This window comes from Phycodurus eques, chromosome 2 (assembly GCF_024500275.1).
Source record: "Phycodurus eques isolate BA_2022a chromosome 2, UOR_Pequ_1.1, whole genome shotgun sequence".
NCBI lineage: Eukaryota > Metazoa > Chordata > Actinopteri > Syngnathiformes > Syngnathidae > Phycodurus > Phycodurus eques.
The window spans coordinates 7,206,158-7,227,792 of NC_084526.1; the positions used below are offsets into that span (position 1 = coordinate 7,206,158).

At 41.6% G+C, this 21,635-nt stretch overlaps 1 protein-coding gene across 2 annotated transcripts; it reads left to right on the top strand.

Annotated features, from left to right (window-relative positions):
- Nucleotides 1–2,941: 2,941 nt before the first annotated feature.
- rab27a (RAB27A, member RAS oncogene family) lies at nucleotides 2,942–20,766 on the top strand. Of its 2 annotated transcripts, none has more exons than XM_061700946.1 (6): nucleotides 2,942–3,158; nucleotides 13,376–13,544; nucleotides 18,803–18,888; nucleotides 18,984–19,087; nucleotides 19,470–19,593; nucleotides 19,966–20,766. In XM_061700946.1, the coding sequence occupies exons 2-6, from the start codon at nucleotides 13,392–13,394 to the stop codon at nucleotides 20,159–20,161; spliced, it is 663 nt and encodes a 220-aa protein (XP_061556930.1). In that variant the 5' UTR covers nucleotides 2,942–3,158; nucleotides 13,376–13,391; the 3' UTR covers nucleotides 20,162–20,766. The 2 variants fall into 2 exon arrangements, with proteins under 2 accessions (XP_061556930.1, XP_061556922.1); XM_061700938.1 differs by having other exon boundaries at nucleotides 2,943–3,290.
- The last annotated feature ends 869 nt before the right edge of the window (nucleotides 20,767–21,635 follow it).

The following is a 21,635-nucleotide window of genomic DNA, read 5'->3' on the forward strand; positions in this document are numbered from 1 at the left end:
TTACTTTTAGGACCGCCTTGTGCCCTGACACTGACATTGTGTGTTTTGGGGGAAGAATAATGCTTCGTAGAAAAGTCCCCTTCACCCAGATGGCCTTTGCCACAGTGCTTGGGGTGGCTGGTGGTTTCTATATCTACAGACCCTATTATGACACAGTGCCAAAAACCACAACGCAGCAGAACCGGGATGTGGCACTAAAGGACAATGGAAGTGGTGGAAAGAATTCATCCAGCTAACGTACAACAATGGACGAAACCAGCAAAGCAATCCACGTTTCTTCAATATCAAATGAGTGATTGTAAATAATATATATATATGTATATATATATATTTTTTTATTTTATTTTAATTTAAATTGTGTAATGTGTCATGTATATGTGTTCATCACTTGCACTGACAATAATTCAGACCTAAAATAAAATCAGTTGTCATTATTTGTAGTAGTGATTTTATGAAACAATCCCTGTACTGTATTGTGTAGGGTAGTGTTTCCCGACATTTATTGAGAAATATTTTACATTTAAAAAATCTCATGGCACACCACCAAACAAAAATGTCACAAAAACAACATTCAGTGGTACCTCCACTTATGAGTTAAATTTTCCTGTGACCAGGCTCAAATCCACTTCCTTACATCAAATAAATTTTACCCATGGAAATGAACTGTAATGCCATTAATCCGTTTCAGAAACCAAGAAAAATAGCACTGTAGTGTATAAAACTGCGATTGGCTGGCAACCAGTTCAGGGTGTACCCCGCCTCCTGCCTGATGATGGCTGGGATAGGCTCCATGCACGCCCTGCGACCCAAGTTAGGAGAAGCGGCTCAGAAAATGGATGGATGGATGGATAGTGTATAAAAATCATAAAAGACAAGAAATAAACTGGGTTTGTAAAGTATAATTACTGTACAACAGAGGGTCACCAACCTTTTTAAAATACTTCTAGGTTGTTTTAAAAATATACGTATATTTTAGAGGGCAAATAAAAAAACTGAGATAATCTGGTTGCACAAGTGTGCACACCCTTTTATAACTGGTTGATGTCAATATGTTTGGAATTAAGCAATCCCATGAAAACTGAAGTTAAATGGGAGTAAGTCAGCACACACACGCTTCTATCCATTTTCCATACCGCTTATCCTCATTAGGGTTGCGGGCGTGCTGGAGCCCATCCCAGCTATCTTCGGGCGAGAGGCGGGGTACACCATGAACTAGTCGCCAGCCAATTGCAGGGCACATATAAACAAACAACCATTCGCACTCACATTCACACCTACGAGTTTCCAATTCACCTACCAAGCATGTGTGGGGGATGTGAGAGGAAACCGGAGTACCCAGAGAAAACCCACATGGGCATGGGGAGAACATGCAAACGCCACACAGGTGAGGCTGGATTTGAACCCAGGTCCTCAGAACTGTGAGACAGATGTGCAAACCAGTCCTCCACCATGCCACCCACATGCCATTAATTAATCCCAAACAAATGTTTTCTGTTCTGAGGAGTTATACTGCACACAAAGCAATTGTTCTGCCTGACCATATACACTGCTGGATAGATAGATAAAAAAGATATAGTTGTAATTAATAAATAACAATTTTGGGACAGATTAAATTGCACCCCCGCTGATCTCCCATGGCACATTAGTGAGCCACAGCGCAACATCTGGGCCAGCTCCCATTTCAAAGATGGCTGCACCCAAGTAACCAGGCTTCATTCACTTGCTGCAAAAAGATCTCAGAAACTGAGCTTCAGAAATGTATACTTGTTGATCGTCCTACATAAATATCGATAGATTTGACAAAGGTTTGGAACAAATTATAATTTTAGCAAAACCACCATTCCTGTATAATGGTGCCTTGAGATACGAGTCACCTGACTTTTAAGTTTTCCGAGATACAAGCCATTGATCCGCTGATTTTTTTATTTTATTTTTACTTTGACTTGCAAGCACAAACTTTTGCTATTGCGTTTTATGGTGGCAGGTGAATCAACTCCTTCACAACAAGTGGCAGTTTGACAGCTATGATAAATAAATATTATTTTTTTTAAAAAGACTCAAAGTTATATATTGCCACACCCAGCTAAAGATTACTGTCAAACTAAACATAAAATGAAGAGAACTACGCATGTATTTAAAGTAACCACATGGGCTCTGCATCCTGAATGCTAACATACAATGGGACACTCTCCATAAACACACAGTTTAACAACTGGCATCTATGACTATGTGGCGGTGTTGTGGATATTTGAACATAAATGGTACAGCAACATATATAACAATACTCACAGGCATATATTCTTTATCCTCTCCAAAGAATGACTAATATTAATGCCATACTGAGAAGTCAAAAGAGGAGTTGAGCCAGTCTGTCTTTTACTGCCCACAGACGTGCACAACCTGAGTGAGCAGCACAATTGAAGGACAAAATGTGACAAAAACAGGTCATTCTTTTTAATTGTATTTAATTATATCATTACTGTATCCCCCCCCACCCCCCTCATGTGTAATATTATACTGCTATTTGTCTCATTAGAAAACACACAAATTCTTTTTTGGTTGTTGTTGGCACAGATTCATGGAATTTCCATTCATTTCAATGTGGAAAGATGATTTGAAATACGAGTGTGGTCAATGAACAAATTAAACTCGTATTTCAAGTAATTATTAATTGCCACATAAATCACCAAGCTATAAATCCCCCAGATTTTTTGCAGCCATTTAACTTTAAATCTCTCTCCTGCAAAAATGCCAAAAAAATGGAGTTAGCCCACTCAAGTTCCATGTGGAGGTTCAGTGGTTTGAATTGTTTTGTACTTAAACTCGGTGGTGTGTGCCTGAGCAGTGTTATTTCCTTTGTCTAATTGCTGGCGTTTGTCCTCTGCAGATACAATCAGAAACTCCTTGTAGGCGTTTCGTCAGACCAGCAGGTTACCAAATAGCAAACTTGTGTACTACAATAGTGTTTCTCAGGCATGTTTAGAAACGTTTCCCTGAAGTGAGACTGGCGGTGATGAAATTGAAAAGTTGTAGCCTGCGGGGGAGGAGGAGGGGGCTGCTTTCTCTCTCTCAACTCAGTCGCATTTTAGTCGGCGAAATGTGCTCCAAGTAGTGGCTGTCAACAACGAGGCTCCATGACAGCATCCCGTGGCTCAGAGGTGACGCGGAAAATAAATTCACCTCATTAACCATCGGATGAGTCAGTCTAACTAAGTCTAACTTTTTATTTGTATTATTATTATTTTTTCTAAACTTTTGAGCCTGTTTTTCTTCCTTCCAAGCAGCAAGCGGTGAGTGAAGTCAGTTAGCTTATCAGGAAATGTCACGCATCTGTTTTGCAGCTAGCTTCAACTAATGTTTCTCCACGACTGTATGACGACTTTGGCATACTAGTAATAGGACAACGACATTGGAGGCGAAACTGTGTTGACATCACTAGTATTACTGGTGACGTGTTATATTTATCTCGTATAATTTTATGTCACTAGTAGCACTCAGTTGTCAACTAGTGCATGTTTTTGGCTCACGAGTAACATGATGTTGTCCTACTCAAATGCCAAAGTGAGGAGATTAGTACGTGAACATTTAGCGGTATTCATATGGAAGAAATGCTTAGTTATTTATCAGCCTTGATATCCAGCTTAATCCATGTACTAGTACGTTCTTTTTCCTCACTAGTAAGACAACTTTGACATACTAGTAGAACAACTCCATGTTATTAGTGAGGCAAAACTGTGAACTAGTTGACATCTGCACACTACTAGTACTACTTATGAAGTGATATATGTTAACTAGTAGAATTTTATAATGTCAGTATTAGTACTGGTGGCATGCCATTGTCAAGTAGTGCAGTTTTGCCTCACTAGTAATGAGTTGTCCTTCTCATATGCCAAATCTAACCTACTATTGAGTACAAAGAGTGTACCAGTACATGGACATGGATATCAAAACTATATAGCGTAAGGTCCATGTACTACTAAGACAACTCAGAGCTCTAATAGAACAACTTTGGTGCACCAGTAGAACGACTGTCTTACTAGTAATGTTTTTCCCCCCACAACTGTCTTCCACTACTGTGTATGGCTTTTCTGTGCACTAGTAGGACAATTTGGGCATATTTGTAAGATAACTACATATAACTACTGAGGCAAAGCAATGCACTACTTGACAACTGCATGTTACTAGTACTACTAGTGAAGTGTTAACTAACTAATAGTAACTAATAGGGCTGCACTATATTGGAAAAAAATGACATTACAATTTTTTTTTAAACCTGTGATATATATTGGAATGTGGCATAATACAGGATCGGTGTTGGGAACGTTCATTTTCTATGCGAGCTAGTTCAAAGTTCAGTACACCGTTCCATTAATGAAGTCGTTCAGTTCATAGTCCATAATTCAAAATTTTGAACTAACGATTTCATAGTTCTTCCCACCCCCCAATATGCTGACGGGCTTTTAATCAAAATACTGGCATTTCATTTCCCCATTGTTGCCAACCATGCAGTCCACACTAGTAGCCAGCAGCAGCTTTCAGCCTACAAATCTCAAAAACATGAGGAAAACCTTGTTGCTTGAATGGTGTTTTTTACAATGAGGAATTAAAACAAAAACAGCACTTCTGTTTTCAATGTGCAAACAAAAACACGCAACACATTATGACAGGAACGATGGCGAAAGGACATTGATAACTTTGCATTCCTCGCAGCTCTGGCTGACTATATTAACAAAATAATTAATTTACTCTTATTTTACAAAACAAAACTAATTCCATATTATCACAGTGAGTACAGTGTTTTATCTAAAGCATTTTAATACAAATAATAATTTTCCCAGTAATAAATTTTTACAATTATGGACTGTATTACAAAAGAACACATTTACGCAGTGTCCCTAAATGCATCTCAGCTGCCACACGCCTGCCTAGTTTCATTCTGAAGAGCGAAATAGGAAATGCAGCAGGTTTACATTCTTTTAATCTTTTCAGCATGTCCAAACAAGTCCCCCTGCTGGTCACTTTTAATATTACAGTAGATTCAATGTATATTACAACACACCAACATCGCAGCAGACCCTGCGATGTGACTATTGCGCACACGTACATCGTACACATGTATAATGTGCATTCCTCCCCCAACCCCCCCAAAATTGTCAAAACTCAATCATGATAATAATATTTAAAAAAAAATATATATATAGTAGTATAATAATATACACAGGTATAGGGGAAAATGAAAAAAACTTTCACATTTTATAAAAGTATGCTGCCATGTTATGAAAAAGCTATACACTTTCATTCCAATATGCCACCTCCACCTAGAGGTTATGAGGAAGGTGTACAATTTCATTCTAATATCCACCGCCACCAAGAGGTTATGAGAGGTGTAGCCTACAATTTCATTCTAGTATGACAGGTACTGCATATATGTACAGTTGTGCTCAGAAGTTTACATACCCTGGCAAAATTTGTGAAATATAGTTTTTTTAAATACGACTGAACAATAACCTTCATTAATTTCTTTATGGTTATGTTTGTTTAATGATTGCTTTTCTGAAATGCCTGACAGTTTAATTTGTTTTGCCTAGCCCGTCATGTTTTCTTGAAAGAATCGTACTCATCTTACAAATTCTGCCTGTGTAATCAAACATATGAGCACAACTGTGTGTTTTTTCATTTACTAAATAAAAGTAGGGCTGTGATTTTCAAAATAAGAGCAAGTTAATAAAAATAAAGTATTACGTCTTCAAATAAAGTGCTTAACTTAATTATAATTCTTTGAAAAAAACTAACAAAATTATTATAATAATTATTATACATGAGTGTGCATTATACACAAGAAATTACGGTAGTACGCTCTTTGTTCTCACGAGCAGTACAAATTTGGCATACTAGTAGTTAGGGATGGGTGAGTACCGATACCAGATATCGGGCCGATACCAACCTTATTTTGAGGTATCAGGTACATGTGAACGTTGCCGAGACCAATGACCACTATTACTTAACTCATTTCACATTAAGTCCTCCTCGCTAGTAGTTGGCGCTACACTGCGGCGGTTTGACACATCAGCAAATTATCATGTGCGTCACAATAATGTGTCATTGCGTTAATTGAAATTTTATGTTTCAAAAGTATTAGTATCGTGAGTACTGAAGAGTGAATACTCATACCGGTGTGGGTTTGAAAAAAAGTTGTATCCAGATCCCTACTAGTAGGACAACCACGTTACTAGACTAAACGGTGCACTAATTGACATCTGTGTGTCACTACTCGGACTACTGATGAAGTGCTGTGTGTTAACCTGTATAATTTTATAATGTCACCAATGGCACACAGTTCTCAAGTGGTGCCGTTTGGGTTTTTTAGTAACATGTAGTTGTCCTTCTTGTATACAAAAGATGTCCTACTGGTGAGGACCGAGTGTACTATTACATGGCTCTTAAGCTGAATATCAAGTATATCGAATAAATGCTGCAGCCACATGAGGACCAGCTGAGGGTCATTACTTGTTCTATTTGTTGCACTTAATTCACTTTAGTGTCAGTTTGATGTGTATTTCACAAGCAGTAGTTGGTGGTGCTGCACATTGTGCATATCCGGATTGCATCCTCTGAGCTGGAATACTGCCCAGGGCGGGTCCTTCACTTCTCCTTGTTGAACTGATTAAAGCTGTTTTTTTTTGGTTGTTTTTTTTCTCCGGCTGGCGACGTTCATAAAAAAATGCAGGAAAATCTCGAAGACTTTCTCAGATTTCCCCCAATCCATTTCAATGGAACTACTTAGCCTGCACGGAATCCGGTTCGTGCAGAGAAAATGTGGCTAAACTGAACTTTAGCCCTAAAAGCTTCAATCCCTCATTAGGTACACATGAACAATCTAATGTGATCCCGTATGATTGATGAGGCATTAAACGTATCCAACCAGAGAATACATTGGATTCATAGTTGTATGCATAATATTTTTTTGTGGGGAGTTCACAGGCCAACAACTTCTTAACACCTCCAAGGTTTGAATGTGGGTTCTGACCTTCCTGTGTAGAGTGTGCATGTCCTCCAGGTGCTTACATTATCCCCCCAGGCCCCCCACAGTTATTCTGGATTCTTTTCACATCACAAAAACATGCCTTCTTAATTGAGCCACTGACAACTAGAGTGGTCTAACACCATTGTCATATTTAAGTGAAGAAATTAATAGAGAAAAGGCATATATGGATACACCGGTGCCTTGACATACGAGTGTAATATGTTCTGTGACCATACTTGTTTTGTAACTCAAAACACTCGTATTTTAAATCATCTTGTCCATTGAAATTAATAGAAATGCCTCACCCCAAAAGACCAAAAAAATAACCCGTTTTTTTAATGAGTAAAAATAACCCTGTATTATATTGTACTTTATAAAAAGATAGAGTAACAAAATAATTAAATAGATTGTAAGAATTAAACAGTTTGTCCATCATGATTTAATGCAGCAATCCAATACATTGTGCTGCTCCTTCTAGTGTGCCCACTTTGGCCACTGAGAGGCAGTATAATACTGTCATGCGGACACAAATGAAGAAGAATACTGGTAGTACCTCGTCTTCCACTACTACAGTAAACTATTCAGTAAGATGCTGTAATATTAGTCATTGTTTTGCAGAGAATATATGTACAGTGGACCCATGCATACTTGTGGTTCAGGTCCTCCAGAGTCACCACAGAATGGTCTGCCGGAGAACCTCAGGGCTCCAGAGAAGGTTCTTATTGTTAAAGTGATTAAGCCAAAATAAAGTTCACCTGTTGTAGTGGCCTTTTCCTGACATTTTTAGACTGCTTCAAATGGCAGTGAAATGAGTTAACTATATTAAACTATCCATCCATCCATCCATCCATCCATTTTCTGAGCCGCTTCTCCTCACTAGGGTCGCGGACGTGCTGGAGCCTATCCCAGCTGTCATCGGGCAGGAGGCGGGGTACACCCTGAACTGGTTGCCAGCCAATCGCAGGGCACATACAAACAAACAACCATTTGCACTCACAGTCACACTATATATATATATATATATATATATATATACACATATACACACATATATAAATATATATACACATATACACACACACATATATATACAACCCCAATTCCAATGAAGTTGAGACGTGTTAAACAAATAAAAACAGAATACAATGATTTGCTAATTATGTTCGACCTATATTTAATTGAATACACTACAAAGACAATATATTTAATGTTCAAACTAATAAACTTGATTGTTTTTAGCAAATAATCATTAATTTAGAATTTTATGGCTGCAACACGTTCCAAAAAAGGTGGGACAGGGTCATGTTTACCACTGTGTTACATCACCTTTTCTTTTAACAACATTCAATAAACGTTTTGGGAACTGAGGACACTAATTGTCGAAGCTTTGTAGGTGGAATTCTTTCCCATTCTTTCCAAAAACAATTTGAAATGTGGACTCTTCAGACCACAGAACACTTTTCCACTTTTCATCAGTCCATCTTAGATGAGCTCAGGTCCAGAGAAGCCGGCAGCGTTTCTGGGTGTTGTTTATAAATGGCTTTTGCTTTTGCATAGTAGAGTTTCAAGTTGCACTTGTGGATGTAGCGCCGAACTGTATTGACTGACTTTGTTTTTTTGAAGTGTTCCTGAGCCCATGTGGTGATATCCTTTCCATATTGATGTCAGTTTTTGATGCAGTGCCGCCTGAGGGACCGAAGGTCACGGGCATTCAATGTTGTTTTTCGGCCTTGCCGCTTAAATGCAGTGATTTTTCCAGACTCTCTGAACCATGTGATGATATTATGGGCCGTAGATGATGAAATCCCTAAATTCCTTGCAATTGTACGTTGAGGAACACTGTCCTTAAACTGTTCGACTATTTTCTCACACACTTGTTCACAAAGAGGTGAACCTCACCCCATCTTTGCTTGTGAATAACTGAGCAATTCAGGGAAGGTCCTTTTATACCCAATCATGGCACCCACCTGTTCCCAATTAGCCTGTTCACCTGTGGATGTTCCTAACAGGTGTTTGATGAGCATTCCTCAACTTTCTCAGTCTTTTTTGCCACCTGTCCCAGCTTTTTTGGAACGTGTTGCAGCCATAAAATTCTAAGTTAATGATTATTTGCTAAAAACAATCAAGTTTATCAGTTTGAACATTAAATATCTTGTCTTTGTAGTGTATTCAATTAAATATAGGTTGAACATGATTTGCAAATCATTGTATTCTGTTTTTATTTATGTTTAACAGAACATCCCAACTTCATTGGAATTGGGGTTGTATATATTAGGCCTACAATAGTGACTCTCAAAATGGTGGACCACTTGAACCAGCTCAGTTTCCTGTCATTATGTTTTTCGACTAACACGGTCAAGTGGGTAGCTAGACAAAACAATCATCAGTGGTTAATATGAGTAACACAACCTCCAAAACCTGCCATTAATGACATTAAAAACCTCATGTTAACATTCCTTTCACAGTGCTTAAAAGGAAGCAAACAAGCATGACTTTGTTTTGTTGGGCAACTCCACCTGTCAGACTGAACTTGAAAACCTAGCGTACTTATTATATTACCTGCACAAACCTCTAAAATCTGAAGAGGAGATATGTATAATTGAGTCATTGCTACTGAGTTTCTGAGACATCTGGCCCCTTTGTGTCATTCCGCTATTCAGCGCTTTTGCTTTTTTGACATTCATGCCTTTGGGAATTCAATTTAACCAAATTTGGGTTATAAAGAACAATGGGCCACTCGTGTTTCTTCGGCCAGCATCAAAAGTCATAACAAGACTGCTGTAGAGTCGTGCTAGCCCAAAGAAAGGGGGTTACACTTACAGTGGATATAAAAAGGCTACATGCACCTCTTCAAATGGAATTATTTTATTATATAAAGCCAAATATCATGTTTTGGGCCTGTTTTTTTTCAGTTGGAACTGGGGCCTTAGTCAAGTTATAGGGATTTTTGAACAGTTCCAAACAAGTCACTGTTAGCAAAAACCGACAGGCTTCTGCTACAATGCAAAATAAACTTAAATGTCAGGAAAAATCAACAACAACTGAACTTTAAAATGGTGACAAATGTGTGCTGACTTCCACTTAACATGAGTGGTTGTGATTGGTTAATTCTGAATGCAGGCATGTCCCCAGTAATCAGAGGGCGTGGATACTTGTGCACATTCATTTTTCAGTGGGTTATTTTTGACTTCCCTTCTCAAAGTTTTTTGTTTTTTTTTCATTTGAGTTGTACAGGTCATAGGTCACAATAAATGGTAAAAAAAAAGTTTTGAAATGATTTTCCTGGCTCTTATTTTTTATACCACAAAAACCTGGCATTTAAACTTGTCTAGACTTTTTATATCCACTGTAGATGTACAGTGTGCTGTAATAGCCATTGCTGTTTATTCTACTGGTCGTAAACACTTGAGGTTGCATGTGCAAGTTGTAATCCTTTTTCTTGACAGTTTACGAGTATACTGCATTACTAAATCTAACTGGCCTGCAGGGAGAGACACCATTTACAGAAAGCACACACTGCCTCCAACATGCTACCCAACACTGAATGAGACCGAGTTATGTACACAATAGATGGTTTTAACCTTTAACCTATTGTATTTATCTAGTTCGGTAATGAGTGATAAGATCATGGTTTGTCAAGGCATGTCATGGCACGCATTATTTACTGGAACGGCAGAACGTACTTTCACAGATAATGCATGATACAACTGCTCGTATGAAACTAGGGAATGCATTGTCTTCCGATGTGAATGAGCTCACTAATAGTGAACACGTGCCACTTGAATGCATCACAACAATACATTTTGTTTGCAGAATCTTTGATATGACACTTTAGCGACACTTCATTATACTGTAGTACATTAGACAAAATGAGGAAACCAAATCCAGTGGAGTGCCGTCCTACACCACTGCACACTAGTCACAATTATAAACAATTTCGGATACCAGACAATCAATCAAACTTTATTTGTACAAAGAAATGCAAGACAAAGCGCTTTACATTAATTAAAATATAAAAATAAAATAAACCCGCCCGCCGCTTGTCCACAAGGACACGGACACGCACACACATACAGGTTAAAAATAATACCGTTATGAGGTAAGAGGAAGAGGACAGGACCACGACCATGGCCCATCATAACTCCCAGTGCAAAGGGCTCCCCGTGAGGAAACATTGGGAACCATAAAATATTACTAAAAGATATTACCGTAATCAAACCTGAAAATGTATATGAAATGATAAAAACAAATAACAAACCTAAAAATATAAAAGCAGGATAAGTTAAGATAAAATACATATTAATAAAAAAATTTGATAAAATAACAGTAAAATAAAAATATAAATGCTGAGATAAGTAAAAGGAAATGGGTAAAAGATACAGTAAATATGAGTTAAAAGATCAATTAAAAAGGTGGGTATTGAGCCTTGTTCTTAAATGGTGGCAGCCACATCTGACTCCCATTTAACATGAGTTTGAAAGTGATTTGTCAATTCTAAACACAACCACATCCCCAATTATGAAAGGGTGTGCACACTTGTGCAACCACATTATTTCAGGTTACTTTTCCATCCACTCTCTGGTTTTTTTTCCAATTGAGTTGTACAGTTTTTTTTTTTTTTTTTTTTTTTTTAGGTCACATTGATAATAATAATGCAGGGGTGTGTAGACTTATTATATCCACTGTAATTCATCAATCCATCCATTTTTTTAAAAAGGCAGTCCTGGTGGTCTTGGTCCATGGACATAATCATGCTAGTATCAGCTGTTAGCAATCACTAAGAGTGAATTCACCATGCATCTTGGTTACACAAAAGGACCTTAAGCTGCTTATGGCTCGACATGAAAGGATCAGTGGGGGGCTCATGGTCAAAGAATGTCAGGCTTGTTTGAATGCTTTTTTGCGCACTGGTCATATGACACACGCACGCGTTCTTTTGGCTGGAATTAGTTAACCAACTGTGTAAAAATGTGACATTCGCTAAATCAAATTAGTGTGCCTCCGCTATGTGGAGCCTTGACAACTATGGCGAATCGCACTGAGCGTTCTTTCTACATGACGTCTCTTTAAGAACATCAGTCAGCAGGTACATCATCAATAAACATTAGCAGCTGTACATGCCCATTCTATAACACTGTTTGACTCATGATGTGGTATGTTTTGGATCACAAGCTGTTCATTTCCTTTTCCATACTTTTATCTTGCCATCATTGACTTTGGCTTCATATGTCCAAAGAGTCAGATTCCAGAGTCTTGGTTTTTCCAATCTTTTATGTCTTGGAGGGGACCACTATCGTCATTGTAACAGTCATCATGGGACTGTTCTTGATATGAGTGGCCATTGTGGTCTTGTTTCTTCCTCATCACTCAACCCCTCTATCCTGTTTTCTCTCTTTTTCGACCCTGTCCGTTTTTTTCTGTCTCTCCATCTCAGCCCAGTTGGCCGAGACAGGCTACGTCGCCAAGTACTTGCTCATGTGGCATATGGTTAAGCTACAAGTGAGCCATTTAAGTGTTTTTCAAGATACCAGCTGTCGTTTGGACAATTTTGTTTGTTTTGTTTTGAAAATTCCAGATAATTCAGCCCACTTCACAACAAGGAGCAGTTTGACAAAGTGACTAAATATTCAAAAGAAGAGACTTCAAGCAGTTTGTTTGTTTTACCTCTGTCAAACTCAACATAAAAGAAAGTGAATTACACATTGTCTATTTAAAACAACCACAGTACCTTTGCGTTTAAGTCCGCTAGCTTAAGATAGCTTGCTAACACGATAGACGGCCTAACGATGCATCATATGACATTGATGAGCATTTATGTGACAGTGTTTACAAAGCTTTAAGAATGGTTATTTGAATACAAACAGTACAGCAACCCATGTAGACAGACAATATAACAGTACTTACAGGCATATAAAAAAACAAACCAAAAAACAGCTGATATTATTGCATCTTACTAAGTCATTTACAGTAGTGGTGAAACTTTTCTTCGCTTCTGTGTGCATGAATGTATTGTACTGCACCCCGCGGTGCCCAAGACTCTCACACCAGAAGGAGGCTGGAATGGCTGAATTGCATTTCCATTCTTTTCAGTGGGGAAAGATGTGTGAGTGTTACAAGCGTGGTCACGGAACAAATTAAGCTTGCATCTCAAGGCACCACTGTACACTTAATGTGTGAAGTGCCTTGAGATACCTTCTGCTGGCACTGTTTTAATAAAATTAACTTGACTTCTTCCTGTGCAAGATTTGCACCTTATTGCAACAAATGTTTGCTGATGATCCGGTTTTACTTTTAAATGTGTTCCTGTAGTCGTTATTGTATGACTAAATGATGATTTTGTGTGTGTTGTAGGAATTCATCTCTCACTATGTCTGATGGGGAATATGATTACCTCATTAAGTTCCTAGCGCTGGGTGACTCTGGCGTGGGAAAGACCAGTTTCCTCTACCAGTACACTGATGGCAAGTTCAACTCCAAGTTCATCACCACAGTGGGAATTGACTTCAGAGAAAAACGAGTGGTAAGCTGCTCCTTTCCTTTAGAATTTGAAAGGATATTCAGGTCATTTCTATATGTAGTGCAAAATATCTCATTCAAACATCGACCTTTAACAAGTATTTACTTTTGTTTTATTACTTCTCGTTTTGTTATCAGCTTCTGCTTCTGGAGCAAGCAGACCGTTAAAGATCTATCTATGTATCCACAGTGCTCTACATAAATTAGTACATCCCAACCGGCCCAACATATTTGTTGGAAAACTTTGCGTTTCCTTACAGGATCAAGTAGGGCTGCAAGTAATTATTATTTTAGTAATCGACTGCTGATTATTTTTTATCAATGAATTGGATGATTTGTTTTTCTATCCTCTTATTTAAAAAAAACAGGATATTATTTCACCTTATCGTGGTGGAGGGGTTTGTGTGTCCCAATGATCCTAGGAGCTAAGTTGTCTGGGGCTCTATGCCCCTGGCAGGGTCAACCATGACAAACAGGTCCTAGGTGAGGGACCAGACAAAGCACGGCTCAAAGATCCCCTTATGATGACGACAAACAATGGACTTCGTTTTCCCTTGCCCGGATGCGGGTCACCGGGACACCCCGCTGGAGCCAGGCCTGGTGGTGGGGCTCGACGGCGAGCACCTGGTGGCCAGGCCTGCACCCATGGGGCCCGGCCAGGCACAGCCCGAAAGGGTAACGTGGGTCCCCCTTCCCATGGGCTCACCACCTGTGGGAGGGGCCATTGGGGTCGGGTGCAGTGTGAGCTGGGCGGTGGCTGAAGGCGGGGACCTTGGCGATCCGATCCCCGGCTACAGAAGCTGGCTCTAGGGACATGGAATGTCACCTCTCTGGCAGGGAAGGAGCCCGAGCTGGTGTGTGAGGTCGAGAAATTCTGACTAGATATAGTCTGACTCGCCTCCACACACAGTTTGGGCTCTGATACCAGTCCTCTCGAGGGGGGTTGGACTCTCTTCCACTCTGGAGTTGCCCACGGTGAGAGGCGCCGAGCAGGTCTGGGTATACTTATTGCCCCCCCGGCTTGGCGCCTGTACGTTGGGGTTCACCCCAGTGGACGAGAGGGTAGCCTCCCTCCGCCTTCGGGTGGAGGGACGGGTCCTGACTGTTTTTTGTGCCTATGCACCAAACAGCAGTTCAGAGTACCCACCCTTTTTGGAGTCCTTGGAGGGGGTGCTGGAGAGCGCTCCCGCTGGGGACTCCATTGTTCTGCTGGAGGACTTCAATGCTCACGTGGGCAATGACAGTGAGACCAGGAAGGGCGTGATTGGGAGGAACGCCCCCCCCCTGATCAGAACCCGAGCCGTGTTCTGTTATTGGACTTCTGTGCTCGTCACGGATTGTCCATAACGAACACCATGTTCAAGCATAAGGGTGTCCACACGTGCACTTGGCACCAGGACACCCTAGGTCACCGTTCGATGATCGACTTTGTGGTCGTGTCATCGGACTTGCGGCCGCATGTCTTGGACACTCGAGTGAAGAGAGGGGCGGAGCAGTCAACTGATCACCACCTGGTGGTGAGTTGGCTCCGATGGTGGGGGTAGATGCCGGTCCGACGTGGCAGGCACAAACGTATTGTGCGGGTCCGCTGGGATCGTCTGGCAGAATCCCCTGTCAGAAGGAGTTTCAACTCCCACCTCCGGAAGAACTTCACCTAAGTCTCGGGGGAGGCGCGGGACATCGAGTCCGAGTGGACCATGTTCCACGCCTCCATTACTGAGGCGGCCGACCGGAGCTGTGGTCGGTGCCTGTCGTGGCGGCAATCGCCGAACGCGTTGATGGACACCAACAGTGAGGGATGCCGTCAAGCTGAGGAAGGAGTCCTATCGGGCCTTTTTGGCCTGTGGGACCCCTGAGGCAGCTGATGGGTACTGGCTGGCCAAGCGGAATTCAGCTCTGTTGGTTACTGAAGCAAAAACTCTGGTATGGGAGGAGTTCGGTGAGGCCATGGAGAAAGACTTCCGGGCGGCTTCGAGGAAATTCTGGTCCACCATCCGACGTCTCAGGAGGGGAAAGCAGTGCTCCATCAACACTGTGTATAGTGGGGATGGTGCGCTGCTGACCTCGACTCGGGACGTTTTGATTCGGTGGGGAGAATACTTCGAAGACCTCCTCAATTCCACCGGCAGGCCTTCACATGAGGAAGCAGAGTTTGGGGTCTAAGAGGCGGGCTCTCCTATCTCCGGGGTTGAGGTCACTGAGGTGGTTAAAAAGCTCCTTGGTGGCAAGGCCCCAGGGGGTGGATGAGATTCGCCCGGAGTTCCTAAAGGCTCTGGATGTCGTGGGGCTGTCCTGGTTGACACGCCTCTGCAACATCGCGTGGACATCGGGGACAGTGCCTCTGGATTGGCAGACTGGGGTGCTGGTCCCCCTTTTAAAGAAGGGGAACCGGAGGGTGTGTTCCAATTACAGGGGGATCACACTCATCAGCCTCCCTGGTAAGGTCTATTCAGGGGTGCTGGAGAGGAGGGTCCGCCGGGAAGTCGAATCTCAGATTCAGGAGGAGCAGTGTGGTTTTCGTCCTGGCCGTGGAACAGTGGACCAGCTCTACACCCTCGGCAGGATCCTCGAGGGTGCATGGGAGTTCGCCCAACCAGTCTACATGTGTTTTGTGGACTTGTAGAAGGCGTTCAACCGTGTCCCTTGGGGAGTCCTGTGAAGGGTGCTTCGGGAGTATGGGGTACCGAACCCCCTGATACGGGCTATTCGGTCCCTGTATGACTGGTGTCAGAGTTTGGTTAACATATCCGGCAGTAAGTCGGACTCGTTTCCGGTGAGGGTTGGACTCCGCCAAGGCTGCCCTTTGTCAGCGATTCTGTTCATAACTTTTATGGACAGAATTTCTAGGCGCAGCCGAGGCGTAGAGGGGGTCCGGTTTGGTGGCCTCAGTATTGCATCTCTGCTTTTTGCTGATGATGTGGTTCTGTTGGCTTCATCAAGCCGTGACCTCCAACTCTCACTGGAGCAGTTCGCAGCCGAGTGTGAAGCGGCTGGGATTAGAATCAGCACCTCCAAATCTGAGACCATGGTCCTCAGTCGGAAATGGGTGGCGTGCCCTCTCCAGGTCGGGGATGAGATCCTGCCCCAAGTGGAGGAGTTCAAGTATCTTGGGGTCTTGTTCACGAGTGAGGGAAGAATGGAACGGGAGATCGACAGGCGGATCGGTGCAGCGTCTGCAGTGATGCGGACTTTGTATCGGCCCATTGTGGTAAAGAAGGAGCTAAGCCGAAAGGCGAAGCTCTCAATTTACCGGTCGATCTACGTTCCTACCCTCACCCATGGTCACGAGCTGTGGGTCGTGACCGAAAGAACAAGATCCCGGATACAAGCGGCCGAAATGAGTTTCCTCCGCAGGGTGTCCAGGCTCTCCCTTAGATAGAAGGTGAGAAGCTCGGTCATCCGGGAGGATCTCAGAATAGAATCGCTGCTCCTCCACATCGAGAGGAGCCAGATGAGGTGGCTGGGGCATCTTCGGATGCCTCCCGGACGCCTCCCCGGTGAGGTGTTCCGGGCACTTCCCACCGGGAGGAGAACCCGGGGAAGACTCAGGACACGCTGGAGAGACTACTACCCCCGGAAGAGCTGGATGAAATGGCTGGGGAGAGAGAAATCTCGGTGTCCCTGCTAAAGCTACTGCCCCCGTGACCCGACACAGATAAGCGGTAGAAAATGGATGGATGGATGGAGGATATTATTTCAAATTAACAGTGCAAAAAAATGCCCAAATATAAAGTGATTATGATTCATTACTGATCTCCTCTTTAACATGTCAGAAAATAAAATTTTTATTGTTGTTTTCCAAAGTAAAAGGGGATGTTTACAAATTTCTTATTTTGAGGTTATTTGAGTTTGAGTTATTTTAATTAAACATAGTAAGTCTTCTTTCATGGAGGATTACACAAATCTGAGAATATTTACTGTTGAGAGGCTGAAATTACGATGATTTTGATAATTTTGAGTTAAACAAGGTCTCTAAATGATTAATTGATTATGAAAAGAGTTGCTGATTAGTTTGATAATCAATTTGTTGTCGATTAATCGGTTGATTGTTGAACCCCAGGCGTCTCAAAATAATTTTTGTTGCTGGCCACATTGTGCTTACGGTTTTCCTCAGAGGGCTGTTATGACTGTGGAACCATCAAAGTTTTTAACTGCCTAATCATATAATTATATAGACTCGACCAATTGATGGATAGCCAGTTTTGAAATCAGAAGTCAAGAATATTAGTTTGTTCAACTATTGTTCAAGTTACTGTGAAAAGGGTTTTGGTAAAAAAAAAAAAAATTCTTGCAACATCTTAACCTTATTATTTATTACGTATGACAATTTGAAATTTTGGTACAAACCTTAGCAAAAATCATGGAGCTTCATGCACATCATTTGCTTTCGCAAGCCACATAAAATGATGCGGTGGGCCGGATCTGCCTCCCGGGCCTTGAGTTTGACACCTGTGCTCTAGAATCAATATTTTCTATGGCATAGCATACTACAAAATACTTCTACAAATGTGAGCCATTGATTTGTCAATGTGCACACACAGAAATGTCTGTTGCAATGTGACAAAATGTGTAAACACCAATGCTTAATTATTGATTTAAAAAAGGTAATTCACAAGAATTTAACCATAGGTGATATTCTGAAAATTCTTCTCGTGTTCACTGAGCAATGTGTAAAAAAAATATACTGTATAAGATATGAGTATTGTTTCCTGTTTATCTGTACATTCCTAACCTTTCCTAAGGCCATGGGACTCAGGTTTTACGTGCATTCTAACACTCATGTCAATTGGAGTAATGACTCATGTTGTTAAATGGCAGGTGGCAACCAACCTACCATCAGTAAACACCTGAGCAGCGCTAATATTTACTTTCTTGAATGCTACCGTCCTCCATCTTCCACAATGAATCACTTGCTTGACCAAATGTCCATCGTTTCTTACCACAGTCTTACAAAGATTTCAAATTCTTGGACAGCTGTATGACAAAATGTTTAACCACAACAAAATAAATATTCACTTCAGAGCAAAGTAAAATAGGCCCCTTGTTGACAGTTTTTTTTCCAAGTGTAAACAAACATTATTGTGTTAATCCTTGATTTTCTTCAGCCATAATTAAGCAGAATGAGACATTAAAAGAAGATGGCCGGGCTCATCTGGATCCTGTTAACACTGCTGCCATGTAATTAAGCATGTACTGTACTCGATTGTACCAACACTCTTTAAGTGAGATTGTTTTTATAGGCTTAATGTGTGTTTTCAACAGACATACAATTCCACTGGTCCTGATGGGTCCTCAGGTCGAAGACAAAAGATCCACATGCAGCTGTGGGACACTGCAGGACAGGAGAGGTATTCTATCTTATATTTCATAGCTACTGTAACACTTCATCGTCTCATCAATCAATCATAATTTTTTTTTTTTTTAAATCCCTTCTTCCTGTCAGGTTTCGGAGTTTGACCACTGCATTCTTTAGGGATGCGATGGGTTTCATCCTCTTGTTTGACCTCACAAATGAACAAAGTTTCCTCAACGTACGAAACTGGATGAGTAGGTCCTTTTACTGTTGCACTTAATGTACAATACGAGTGAAGATTATGTTGATTATATATTTCACCATTCAGCATTATGAAATTCTCAGGGAGTAATGAAGAAGGAATACAGTGCAATTGCTGCTGACATCATACAATATGGAATTCAACTGAAACTTTAGAGTTCAAATGCTGGTATCATTTTGTATCTCTTTCTCCCCTGTCAGCAAGCTCATATATTTTTTATTTCGCATTTTGAACTAATTGACGTTAACACTGAACAGTCTGTATTTTACAATTCTATGTCACCAGATAGAACAGATTTCCATTTGCTAAATTGTTTTGAAAATTCCAGGTACATTTTGGTTCTCTGGGATTGGCATCAATATTCTTTCTTTCAGGCCAGTTACAGGTTCATGCCTACTGTGAGAATCCAGATGTGATTCTGTGCGGCAACAAATGCGACCTGGACGATCAGCGAGCCGTGAGTGAGGAAGAACCCCGAGAGCTGGCAGAGAAGTACGGGTAGGTGCCACCCGCCCACCAAGCCTCCCTGAAATGTTTGTCAAGGAGGCAGAGGCCAACTTGTTTGCCCAAGTCAGTGAAAAGAGAGTCAAGCTAAATTGGCCCTCCTGGAAAAAAAATCAATATTTGTCTACATGAGTAAAGTATCCTGCTCTGCTCAACTGTACTGAAAGGCAAATAGTCCAATGGAGGAACGCTGCATGCAGTGTTTTCAAAGGCTTCTTGGGAAGATTAGTGAGTGAAGTTATCTAAGAAGGGCAGTGGCACGTATTGTGAACAAATACAGTTGAGTTTGTATTTTTTTTTTGTCCATCTCCATATTATTGTTCCTGTTAATCCAGAGATGACATGCCTTGCTTTGCTACCCGACAGGATCCCTTACTTTGAGACAAGCGCGGCGAACGGACAGAATGTCAACCAGGCCGTGGACGTGCTGCTCGACCTCATCATGAAAAGGATGGAACGATGCGTGGACAAGTCCTGGATCCCGGACGGCACCTTCCGAACGAACGGTCACAACAACCCAGACTTGGCAGAGGCCTCAGAAAGGAGCAAATGTGCATGTTAAGGTGGCGGAGGGGAGGAGTCATTTAAATACACTGGGCCTGTTTAAAATAGGAAATCATGGTATCTGTTTAAGTTCAAATATGCAAATTGGCTCCCCCCGTGAACCTGCTGATTGACGATACACTTTTTCTGACATGCCATATAGCACTGTATGTCACTTATGTGCCTTTTGAGTCATAGATGGACATTTGTCATTTCATTGCTTAGGGTGGTGGATATTTATTTACCACAATTCTGAAAGGTCCAATTGTGACATATTTTCATGTATAAACATCATAATACAGCAAAGTGAGTTATAAATATGCAATTTAAATCCCGAAGTATGTCCTGCTGGTATACTTTGTTCTACTGAATTTTGTTCTACTGAATTGAATTTCATTGTAATGCTGCAATTAAGATCTTTGACTTCAGTATTTATTAGATGGTCAATGTATATTGAAATTGAATGTATAAACTTGTGCCAAGTTGTTAACATCTCAACATATACACTTATATGATTTCAATTCAAATAGTTTATTTCCATTGTTATAGATAACACAAGAGCATCTCTCAGACTTGGCTAGCCAAATACGGTATGTGCAATAATAAATTGATCATGGAATTTAATTATTTGGCATCATTAATGTTCATAGCAATAAGAAGCTATTCTGTGGCCTTTATGTAATACAGAAGTATTGAGAAATACAATACGCCTATTATGTGAAAAGAAACAGAAAATCCATTTTCATTTTTCCATTTTCCTCCGTTGATCTGAGGTCGGGTCGCGGAGGCAGCAGCCTCAGCAGGGAAGCCAAGACTTCGTTCTCCCCAGCCACATCCTCCAGCTCTTTCGAGGGGATCCCGAGGCGTTCCCAGGCCAGCCGAGAGATATACCGTAGTCTCTCCAGCGTGTCCTGGGTCGTCCCCGTGGTATCCTCTCGGTGGGGCGTGCCCGGAACACCTCACCAGGGAGGCGTCCACGACCCACAGCTCGTGACCATAGGGGAGGGTAGGAACGTAGATTGACCAGTAAATCGAGACCTTCGGCTCCTTCTTCACCACAACGGACCGATACAAAGTCTGCATCACTGCAGACACTGCACCGATCCGCCTGTCGATCTGCCTGTCGATCTCCCGTTCCATTCATTCCTCACTCGTGAACAAGACCCTAAGATATTTAAAGTGGAGGACTTGGGGCAGCATCTCATCCCCGACCCAGAGAGGGCACTCACCCTTTTCCGACTGAGGACCCTGGTCTCAGATTTGGAGGTGCTGATTCTCATCCCAGCTGCTTCACACTCGGCTGTGAACCGCTCCAGAGAGAGTTGGACTCCCCGAGGGACACGGTCGAATGTCTTCTCCAAGTCCACAAAAGACATGTAGACTAGTTGGGCGAACTCCCATGCACCCTCGAGGACCCTGCCGAGGGTGTAGAGCTGGTCCACTGTTCCATGGCCAGGACGAAAACCACACTGCTCCTCCTGAATCTGAGATTT